Source organism: Phlebotomus argentipes, unplaced genomic scaffold (assembly GCF_947086385.1).
Source record: "Phlebotomus argentipes unplaced genomic scaffold, Phlebotomus argentipes genome assembly scaffold_18, whole genome shotgun sequence".
In the NCBI taxonomy this organism is placed as follows: Eukaryota; Metazoa; Arthropoda; class Insecta; order Diptera; family Psychodidae; genus Phlebotomus; species Phlebotomus argentipes.
The window spans coordinates 4813273-4823921 of NW_026776177.1; the positions used below are offsets into that span (position 1 = coordinate 4813273).

At 41.1% G+C, this 10649-nt stretch overlaps 2 protein-coding genes across 5 annotated transcripts; both read left to right on the forward strand.

Annotated features, from left to right (window-relative positions):
* The first annotated feature begins 816 nt into the window (after positions 1-816).
* Positions 817-1309, forward strand: LOC132260278 (signal recognition particle 9 kDa protein). The gene is made up of 2 exons (XM_059758294.1): positions 817-1049; positions 1120-1309. The coding sequence occupies exons 1-2, from the start codon at positions 909-911 to the stop codon at positions 1210-1212; spliced, it is 234 nt and encodes a 77-aa protein (XP_059614277.1). The 5' UTR covers positions 817-908; the 3' UTR covers positions 1213-1309.
* Positions 1310-1474: 165 nt separating this feature from the next.
* On the forward strand, positions 1475-10213 carry LOC132260986 (JNK-interacting protein 3). Of its 4 annotated transcripts, XR_009468396.1 has the most exons (10): positions 1475-2289; positions 2810-3360; positions 3626-3972; positions 4189-4224; positions 4620-4637; positions 4778-5586; positions 5663-7037; positions 7499-7819; positions 8214-8432; positions 9682-9889. XR_009468396.1 is itself a non-coding variant. In XM_059759440.1 (9 exons), the coding sequence occupies exons 1-9, from the start codon at positions 2194-2196 to the stop codon at positions 9783-9785; spliced, it is 3657 nt and encodes a 1218-aa protein (XP_059615423.1). In that variant the 5' UTR covers positions 1475-2193; the 3' UTR covers positions 9786-10213. The 4 variants fall into 4 exon arrangements, 3 of the variants coding, with proteins under 3 accessions (XP_059615423.1, XP_059615424.1, XP_059615425.1); XM_059759440.1 differs by lacking the exon at positions 8214-8432 and having other exon boundaries at positions 9682-10213; XM_059759441.1 differs by lacking the exons at positions 4620-4637; positions 8214-8432 and having other exon boundaries at positions 9682-10213.
* Positions 10214-10649: the final 436 nt, after the last annotated feature.

A 10649-nucleotide genomic window follows, 5' to 3' on the forward strand; every position in this document is an offset into this window, starting at 1 on the left:
AAGAACATTGAAATATCCAGACTCTGTGAATTTCTTTGTTCATCTATTATATTTTATACTTAAAATTCAATAATTGTTCATTTGGAAATTAAGTAAAAATTAATATGTTTTCAGAGTTTTCGTAATTGACGATTTTTGACCTTAAAGCCAATTTTTAGGGCTGTTCTTTTCGTTTTTCATTGTGTAATTTGTTAAATTCTCTAACGAGAATTTCACATTTTTTCATTGTTCTGGAAAATTTTACTAATTCCAAACACAAATTGGCTATAAAAGTACTCCCGTTTCGTCAGCTTTTCCCCAAGTCCAAAAGACATATTTTGGACCAAAATATTTGTTTAATATCTGATTTGTTGTTTTATTTTTCTCTACCTACATGAAAAAAAAACTGAGCAAAATGTACCGCAAAGTACTTGTTTTATTTTCCCTCACGAAAGCATATCAAAATAAATAGACCATTTTATTCTCCATGATTCCCACTCACAGCACCCTTGCGAATTGGATGCTGGGCACGGTTTCGAGTGGTCCATTTCGAGAGTTTATCGGCATATCAATTTTATGATTACCGGAAAAACACTAAATCTAAAACAATCCATTATTATATTCACTGTGACTACTGAATAGAATCGAAATACATTTTGCACTCATTCTACTTTCATAAGAACAGCATGTTAAACTATTTCAACTAAAATTGCAAAACTATTCATTCCGTTTACCAAATTTTACCACAATATTGATGATATTTCATCGCTAAACAGCTTCTTAATTTAAAAATCATCATTCGCCGCAGTTTCGCCGTTTTTCTTCGTCTTTTTTCTGACGGTGTAATTTTCGTTCAATCCAGTTGTCAATATATACGCAGTGTTTTCTCCACGAATTTATCCACGTATATTTTCTAATTTTCTTTAAAAATGGTTTATGTGAAAAATTGGGACGATTTCGAGATTGCAGCGGAAAATATGTACATGAGGAATCCACTGAGGAGTCGATTTTCCATGAAATACATCCATCACAAGGGACAACTTCTCCTGAAATTGACCGACAACAATAAGGTGAGTTTTCCAGCAGTATTTCCTCAAGCAGCAGTGTTTTTATACCACATTCTCTCTTGTGTCCTTGCAGTGTGTTCAGTACAAGACGGAGGTGATGCCAGATTTGCGGAAAATAGAGAAATTCACGGGGAACATTATGGGCCACATGGCATCGAACGAATAAGAAAACGAAACGCTTGTACAATTTCCACTTGTTTGAAGAACTGCATTCTCCCGATGGTGATCTAATGGTTAATATGAATAAATGATGTTCTGAAATATTATAATAATTGCTTGAAATTGCATTGGTTTTTCCTCCCATTTCGCTAAGGAAAAAAAAACCCTTGTTTTGGGCGGAATATACGCAACTCAACGAAGAAATTTTCGTCGTCTCTCGCGCTCTGCTGTGCTGTACCTCGGGTGGCGATATATTTCTGTGTCATCCCGTGAAAAAAAGAATCAAGTGGAAAAGTCTGCGTATTTATTTGCGAAAAACCACCTCAACGCGAGGCAAAAAGTGGATGGTTTCCGTGTAGAAAGTGAGACTGATCCGGGTAGATCGTCGCGACGCTGTGTTGGAAGGCGTTTGCCGAGGTGTCGCACGGGGAAAAAGTGCAAATGAAATCGCAGGATATCTTCTGGAAGTGCGAATTCCATCTGCGACTCTTTATTGGATTAGTTTATCCATCAACCCCTTTTCCTGGGTCAATTGAGGCGTGTGATATGTGACACCATTCGCCCTGCTGATTCTCTTTGCGAAGGATGAATATTTTGTGCGACTTCCTCAACGGTGCGCGACCATTTGTGCTGAAATCTGTCTGACATTTCTGCTGTGCACCATATATATACGTATATACATATATAAGTGGAAAGTGTTGTGAAAATTGTGTGCAAATCCCTTTGTAAACCCATTCTAGTCCTCCGGGCATCGATTTTACAGCTCAAGTGCAAGAAATCCGTGGTCAGGATGTGCGTAAAGCGCTAACTTTAGTGATTTCACGTTGTGCTGCCTATCTTTATTTGTACAAAGAAGCCCTGCTGTGAGGGAATCCCACGCCTTTCCTGTCCGTTTCTTATCCTTCTGGCACTCTCTATTGTGCTTTCTCTCTCTCTCTCTCTCTCTCTCTTGTGACTGTGGGCGACAGCAAGCGCAGTGGGACGAGACATGGATCATGAGAGGCCACAGAGTAGCCTGAACCAGACAGGAGCTGAAACTGTGTACGGAACCCACGAAGACAACACGATGGTGATGTCGGAAAAGGTGAGAATTCCCATGGCCACCTGCTTCTCTGGGGCGCTTCCCGGGCGCTGGAAATTGGGGACTTGCTTCCTCTTGTTCGTTTCACTTTTCATCCGTCACGCTCAAGCAGACTCTACACCTCGCGATACAACTTGTAAAGTTTCTGTATTCAAATTGTAGCGTTAAGCGTCAGTCAGACGGAGCAGAAAAAGCGTTCAATAAAAATTGCAAGTTGCTGCGATTTGAACAGACTTTTAGCCAGAGCAAATGCAAGACATTTATGGGTTTTGGGGGCTTCATGTAGGCGTGGCATTTGAGTGGGCGGAGCTTTGTTTCAATCGTCTCAATCAAAACATGTTATGATAAGTTCAAAAGAAACGTCTTTAGTCAAATGCCTCGAATAGCTCTGAGGTAATTTTCACTTCCGCAAGGTAAACACCGTCTTATCTTGATAACGAACACGCTAGCATGACAGATAAGAAAAAAATGAGTCAACGTCAGCAAGAAAACGGAGAAATCTAAAGTCCCACTCTTGTTTCAGGTGCAATCTCTGGCCGGGAGCATTTACCAGGAGTTCGAGCGCATGATTCAGCGCTACGACGAGGATGTGGTGAAGACTCTAATGCCGCTCCTGGTGAACGTGCTCGAGTGCCTCGATGCGGCCTACCAGTCGAATCAGGAGCAGGATGTTGAGCTGGAGCTCCTGCGTGAGGACAATGAGCAGCTCGTGACGCAGTATGAGCGCGAGAAGAGCGCCCGCAAGCAGGCGGAGCAGAAATTGCTGGAGACTGAAGATCTGGCCGAGGCGGAGAATAAGGAGCTCGCATCGCGACTGGAATCGCTGGAGAGCATCGTGAGGATGCTGGAGTTGAAGCACAAGAACAGCCTGGAGCACGCGTCGCGACTGGAGGAGCGCGAGTCTGAGCTGAAACGAGAGTACAGCAAACTCCACGAGCGCTATACAGAACTGTTTAAGACTCACGTGGACTACATGGAGCGCACGAAGCTCCTCATGGGGTCCACGCACTCGCAAATGAGCTCAACGTCGGACAGATTGGACGTGAACAGAGCGAGATTGCATCCCATGAATCGGTGAGTATTTGTGCTTCAAATAGTCAGAGATTTGTTAGCGACACAAATTTACAAATCGCCACAACATAATTATTTAAACATGTTGAGAAATCTAGTTTAGTTGTTGCATGTGTAGAGAGCAAAACAACCTTGCTCTGTCCATATCATGTGAGACAGCGTGTCTGTCATCTCATTCCGGCGCGCATTGCTGGCGATAATGAACTTTTAATTAGCTGTAGGAAATTTTTGATAATGATTGTTGACTTGTTTTCTATGCATTTCGCAGATCTTCTGGGCCCGTTTCGTACGGTTTTGCGTCACTGGAGAACTCCACGATGCTGGACACTGAGACGATTTGCAGTCCGAATGGCAGTTCAGGCTCAGAATCCGGTCCGTTGTCCTTCCAGAATGAGCTGGACAATATTCAGACGCTGGAAAAGGCGGCCGAGACGGATTCGCTGCAACAAATGAACCAAGCGACATCGCCACAGAGTGAACCGAGTCCTGTGCATCCGGCGCCTTCCTCATCGATGGGCCGCTCGATGACGAAGAAGGAACAACGATCCGGCAACACGCTCTACCAAGAGCTGTCGTTCCAAGACAACGAGGAGAGTGAGGAGAACGAAGTCACAGGTGAGATTTGCTTTGGAGTTGTTGCGAAATTGTGTGTTTTTCATTCACGCATACAAATTTGCTCTCTTCAATGTTTTTTTTTCTTTACTTTGATTGACGAGATTGCTCAAGTTCGCAATCATTTATCATAATCATGTGAACGATTATGTATTTTATGTGCGTTTTTTTCTCTCTCTTCTCCCTCTCTAACCAAATTCGCTCAATTAAACAATGCAGGAAGTTGGGTTCATCCTGGCGACTATGCGTCCTCGGGTGAGTGCATTCCAATTTCACCACAATACGCATTTTATTATATATTCTCACGACCATGCCATGGCGCTCGATATTGATTTTGCTAGAATTCCATCGGAAGAAATTGAGTATTTGGCGCTTTTCTTTGTTAGCAGCTTCATTTTATCATGACTAAAAATGGCATAAAAATGATTGATTTTCATAAATGGTCAATAACTTTTTAGGGAAGAGATGAGCTACTTTGTAGCCTGTCTGTATTCTCTTAACTGTCTAAATTCCAAAACCATATTAATTAATATGAATGTTTGCATTACATTTTATCAACTAACAAAAGTGTTTTGACAAAAAATTCTTTTTCTCTTTTGCTGTATTTTGCATCAATATTCTTTGGCATGCTGCTGAAACTAACGACACAGTTAATGATAACTTTTTCGGTGAGTATATTCTCTCTAAATTAATTCATCATCCATTAGTTAGTTGGCAAATGAAAGGAGAAGAAACATGTTTTTAATTAATAATGTGAAATGTATATTAAAGCATTATGTTTTTCTTCTGCTCTCCTCATTAACTCCAGGCATGGGAAAAGAAGTGGAGAACCTCATCTTGGAGAACAATGAGCTCCTCGCGACAAAGAATGCGCTGAACATTGTGAAGGATGATCTGATTGTGAAGGTGGATGAGTTGACTGGTGAGAATGAGATTCTGCGCGAAGATCTGCGATCGGCATTCATCATGCGACAGAAGTTGAGCACGCGTATTGGGGATCTGGAGGAGGAGTTGAAGAAGACCAAAGAGCAGCTGAAGGCGCAGAGTTCGTCTGAGCAAGAGGACGAGGGTGAGATCAGTATGGCTCAGCGGAAGCGCTTCACGCGTGTGGAGATGGCGCGTGTGTTGATGGAGAGGAATCAGTACAAGGAGCGCTTCATGGAGTTGCAAGAGGCCGTGCGCTGGACGGAGATGATTCGGGCGAGTCGCACGGTGGAGTCGCTGGATAAGAAGTCGAAACACAAATTTTGGAAATTTTTTAGTAACCTCTTCCGGACGTCGGACAGCCAGCAAGAGCAGCCGGACTTGCATCTGCGATACAACGCAGCAGATCACCATGTGGCGCCGGCGATGAGCAATGAGGGACGCTTGGCGCTGCCCTCCAGTGGTCCTGGCCACGCGCGTGCCCTGACATTCACCACAGACGTGTCGACGAACGAGAGGGCGCAGCTGAGGAAGAATGAGCAGTACAGACAAGTGCGAGCGCACGTCCAGAAGGAGGATGGCCGATTGCATGCCTATGGCTGGAGCTTGCCAGGCTCCAAGGCCAGTCCTGGGAAGTCCATCAAGCAGCCAGCCATTGCCAGCTCGGGTGCCAACAGCAATTTCAAAGTACCGGTAATAAATCGACAAATCTTTTCATTCTGTGTGCTGAAAATAATTGTTTTTCCTTGTGATTCCTCCAAAAAAACAGGTGCCCATCTATTGCCAGCCCATTGCCGAGGCGAATCCTCACATGAAGGTGTTCTGTGCGAGCGGTGTGAATCTCCAAGGTGGCTTCAATCGTGATGGGGGATGTCTTATTGGTGCCAGCATCTTCTATGCGCAGAAAAGCATGGCGAAAATCACGGAGATCACAGACAAGATTAGTGGAAATGGCAGCAATGTTGGCAGTGACTTAGATTCACTGGACAAGCAAATAACACTGGCAATGGAGACGAGTGACCCCAATTTGGCGCTCAGTTCGTACGTTTGGATCTGCACGAGCACTCACACGGCCAGCACGGTGACGGTGATTGATGCAAATGACGCCAGTGTTGTTCTGGACTCTTTCCCGGTGTGCCAGACGCATCTGCTGTGCATCTGCACAGTGATGGGTGCGCTGGAGAAGGACTACGCCATGCTGGAGAACAGCGAAGTGACTAAGGCTGGTGAGACACTGGAGAAGCCGGGCGAGGGTCCGGACGATCTGGGTCGCGTGGAGTTTGTCCGCGTGCCGGAGGAGAGTACAAGGAAGGAGACTTCCAGTGAGAACAACAATGCCACTGAAGTGGCCCAGGAAGTGGAGGTTGAGGGCGAAACAGCGCCCAATCTGGGCGGTTGTAACGCTGTCGTGGAGAAGATTGACGCTCCGCCAATTTCACCAATTCACTTTGGTGCTTACAAAGTCACCGCTGCCAACAATAATCTCGATGACCTCACCTTCCCCAAGCCTGTGAATCCCATCCTGGGCTCGCCCAATCCACTCGAGGAGCCTCCAATGTCCTCCGTGGGGCCCACAATGTGGCTCGGGGCCCAAAATGGAATGCTCTACGTGCACAGTTCGGTGGCGAGGTGGCGAGATTGTCTGCACCAGATCTGCTTGCCAGACGCCGTGCTGGCCATTGTACATGTGGAGTGTCGAGTGGTGGCGGCGCTGGCCAATGGGAAGATTGCCGTCTTCAGGCGTGCCCTGGACGGACAGTGGGATCTCAAGAGTTACCATCTCGTGACGCTGGGCTGTCCGAAGCAGTCCGTGCGATGCTTGGCCGTGATTGGAGATAAGATTTGGGCGGCTCATCGGAATAAGATCTACATCGTCGATCCCATCACACTGAACATCGTGCACATCCTGGAGGCTCATCCGCGAAAGGAGAGCCAGGTGAGGCAGATGGCAGCGACTGGTTTGGGCGTCTGGGTGTCAATTCGGTTGGACTCAACGCTGAGATTATACCACGCTCACACGTACGAGCATCTCGATGATGTGGACATTGAGCCTTACGTCTCGAAGATGCTCGGAACTGGAAAGCTGGGCTTCTCCTTCGTTCGCATCACAGCACTTCATGTATCTTGCAACAGACTGTGGATTGGTGAGTTAATCTCCATGCGTTCTTCTATATTGGGCCCTAGAATAACATCAAATTAGGGTTTCTTGGCTCGTTATGGTAGAGAACAAATATGTATAATTCACTTTTCAACTCTTTAATTAACTCGCTACAAGTCAGATGAATATTTTAATTCTGATGAGTTTTATGAGTCGTTGCAACATTACGGATTTCGTATTTCAGTTTGTAAAAGCTACCAATCTGGTAGGAACTTCCAGGTGTTTTCGGCGATTACCGAGGGATGTTTTCAATGCGAGGAATGAATTTAACAGGGATAAATCTTGATGATAAATTTCCCTAATTAATAAATAATATGAATTTTGACAGTTTATTTCAAATGTTTTGAACGTAAAGTTGCAACGACGCATTAGTTTAGATAGACTTTCGATTGGATTCAATAGGATATCAATCAGTGTCTAATCGACTTTGTTTCGGTGGTTTTGCAGGAACTGGAAATGGAGTGATCATATCTGTGCCATTGACAGAAACGAATGGTTCTGTTGGAGCACAAAAGGTGAACTCGAGCACAGCGGGATCGTCGATAAGTAGCAGCGCGGGGAGCAGTGCGAGTTCACTGAGCAAAACGAATTTCATTCCACGATGTTTCATGGCGAATGCTCAGCTGTCCTTCCACGGACATCGGGATTCGGTGAAATTTTTCGTATCAGTGCCAATGCCGACGCCGGCTGAGAATCCCGTTCACTTCGATAAATCACCAGATATGCTGGTCCTGTCTGGCGGTGAGGGATACATTGACTTTCGCTTGGGTAAGTTGCCTCTTTGTCTCCTTGTGGAACTCCTTGACTTGCCGCTGTTTGAATTTCTATTTATTCTTTTTTCACCATAATGTTGATGTTACTTTTCCTTCTTTTTTAGTTTTCCAGTAAAATGATAACCGATCAGAAAAAGTTGTGATGTGGAAGAAGTTGTGAGATGATTGAAACTTCTTCCTCAGCACAATTTTCTGTGGCATTTTCTGTTGTTTTTTTTTAGTATTTAAAGACTCTTGAGATATTTCTAAAACGCCTAGAATTTGCTTTTGACCCCCCAATTAATCTTGGACATCCAATTGAATCCCACTTTTTTCTTAATTCCTCTTGCATCTTCTTTTAGTTATTAATTTTATTTTTTTTTTCTTCATATTGTATTTTTGTGGTACAGAAGAGCATGCAGATGATGCGTGCGACATAGCTGCACATTTGTTCGTTTGGAAAGTGAAATTCACACCTACGTAATATTTTGCGATTCTCTCGTGTTTTTTTGGCATCAATAGAGACAAACAAAAAGAAAAGACACAGTCACACACGCCCTCTTTAAGAAAAAAAAACATGTTTTTGCGGTTTTTGAGCAAAAGACAAAAAAGAAACAGTAATGAGATAGGTAATAATATTTTTATTACTTTTTGTTTTCTGTATTGGATTTGGACACACCCTTTTTTTACATTACTTTCTCAATATATATATTGAGTTGTTTATTAATGGAATGAAGAGATAAAAAAAACTGATTATATCCAGCTATATTGCATGCTTTAATGGTTAACTATGTTATTATCCTTGCTGAAGTAGTTGTTTTTTGTGTGCTCTTCTTGTGTTTGATTGTTATCAATTTATCTACTGCTACTTTGCAAATGTACACTTAACATATTAAAAAACCCAAACTACCTTTTAAATAAATGTATAGAGAGAGAATATGTTGAGAAGAGCTCACAAAAGTTACAAATAGATTGGATTTCGGGAATCCCAAGCATTCTTTATTCACATATAAACACAAATTTTTGGCACAGTTAGGCTTGAATTATTACTGAAAACCTATTAAAAATTATTCAAACTTGCACCAAAACAAATACATTCAATGGGATTATCTGCATTTGTCTTCTGTGCTTTGAAAGTTTTCAATTTGTAAAATAATTTTATGTATTTATTTATGTTGTTAAAGCTGAAAGTCCATTAAAAGTGATGTCTTGTTGTAATTGAATTTCTTTGCATTTGTGGTATTTATTCAACATTTTTTAAATTCTCTAGAGTAATCTTTGGAGATTTATGTGTAAATAATGTAATAATTGAATTTAACTCATGTTTGCACTTCGACGGGTTTAACCGAAAACTGTTGGAAAGTCAAAATCGTAATAGAAACTTACCGAATATTGCTCTCTAATAATTGTTTTCTGAATTTTACAGTTGATTTTATTGCAATTTTTTAGCATTTTTCGGTTTTTTATAGTTTTTGAGTACACTTTATCCAAACAACTTCTAAATAATCAACTTTTCTACAAAGATTTCAAAGGGAAAAAATTAAATTTAATTATTTGATTTAATTTTTGAATCAATAAAATTTCTTACCTAATTTTTTCAGTATTATAACAGATCAGAAGCTTTTTAAAAATACATTTTTATGTATTTTTGAAAAGTAAACTATGAAAAAATCGACTTTTCATAGTTTTCGCTTCACTCGTCGACTTTTAGATCGCTAAGCTTGATGGAAGTATCGAAAATGTTTATAAATTTTATATATCTTATTCATTAACTTAAGATGCTGTAAATACCACAAATACTATCGAATCTGCACACATTTGTCCTCCTGAATTCATCATTTGCGCCTCATGAAATCCTTCTCTGGTTCCTTCTTTCAGGCGATGGCGACATGGAGAACAGCATAATATTGGAGCCGAACCAAACCATTGAGAATCGCGGTGACAAGAGTTACCTAATTGTGTGGCACGTTACGCAAAACTAAGATTTTTAGCGATTTAATAGGAGTTTTTTTTAGTTGAAATATTAGCCTTTGTGGCGTTAAAGTGAAAAACTGAGATGTTGTAAAAATCCCCCCCCCCCATAAAAGGAAACCTAAAAAACACATTTAAGCATAGAAGAGCAACATAATTCGACTATTTGTAAAGTGTTCAAGCAAAGCTTTACCGGAATAGATTGAGAGAAGAGTGCATAGTGACGTTGGGCTCTTTTTCGATTAATAGGCAATAAGAGGAGCATAATTTGGAATATGATACCATAGCATATAAACATACAAATATGAATAGACACTACTTTTTTGCTCATTGCATGCTAAAACTGATATAAAGATAATTGTGTTTGTATATTTCTGAGGAAAATTGTATAGCTAAATGGCTCTTGTATCTCTTTTGATTTAATTTGCAAAGACAAAACTTAGGAAGGAAGAGAGGCACAATATGTTTTAGTGAAAGTTTAACATTGCGTTTCTGAGCATTCTTGCAGGAATATTTTCTTTGTGAAAAGACAAAACGTTTGAGGTTTTTTTTGAGTCTTTCTTGTAAACTATTCCCATTATTATAAAACCTGTGATAATTTTCGTATGTAAATATTTTTGTTCGAATTAACAACCAAGAAAATCTGAACTCTTCTCATTTATTCATTCTTATAAAAAGCAAAACGAGATATATTGGGAAATATTCTTCTCGCGAGAATGTCTCTTTCTTCTTTCTAAGATCTATAATTTATTTATTAATGAAATCATGCAATAAGCAAAACATTTATGTTCCAAATTGACGACAAATTAGTGTGAGCGAGAGAGAGAAAAAAAGCTTAAAAAAATTGTGTAATTTTTTACTTTGACAAATATTTA

Coding starts and splice junctions, on each gene's coding strand:
- LOC132260278 (XM_059758294.1), top strand. CDS start 909: ATGGTTTATGTGAAAAATTGGGACGATTTCGAGATTGCAGCGGAAAAT. Junction 1,050..1,119: donor AATTGACCGACAACAATAAG/GTGAGTTTTCCA, acceptor GTGTCCTTGCAG/TGTGTTCAGTACAAGACGGA.
- LOC132260986 (XM_059759440.1), top strand. CDS start 2,194: ATGGATCATGAGAGGCCACAGAGTAGCCTGAACCAGACAGGAGCTGAA. Junction 3,973..4,188: donor TGAGGAGAACGAAGTCACAG/GTGAGATTTGCT, acceptor TAAACAATGCAG/GAAGTTGGGTTCATCCTGGC. Junction 7,820..9,681: donor ATACATTGACTTTCGCTTGG/GTAAGTTGCCTC, acceptor TCCTTCTTTCAG/GCGATGGCGACATGGAGAAC.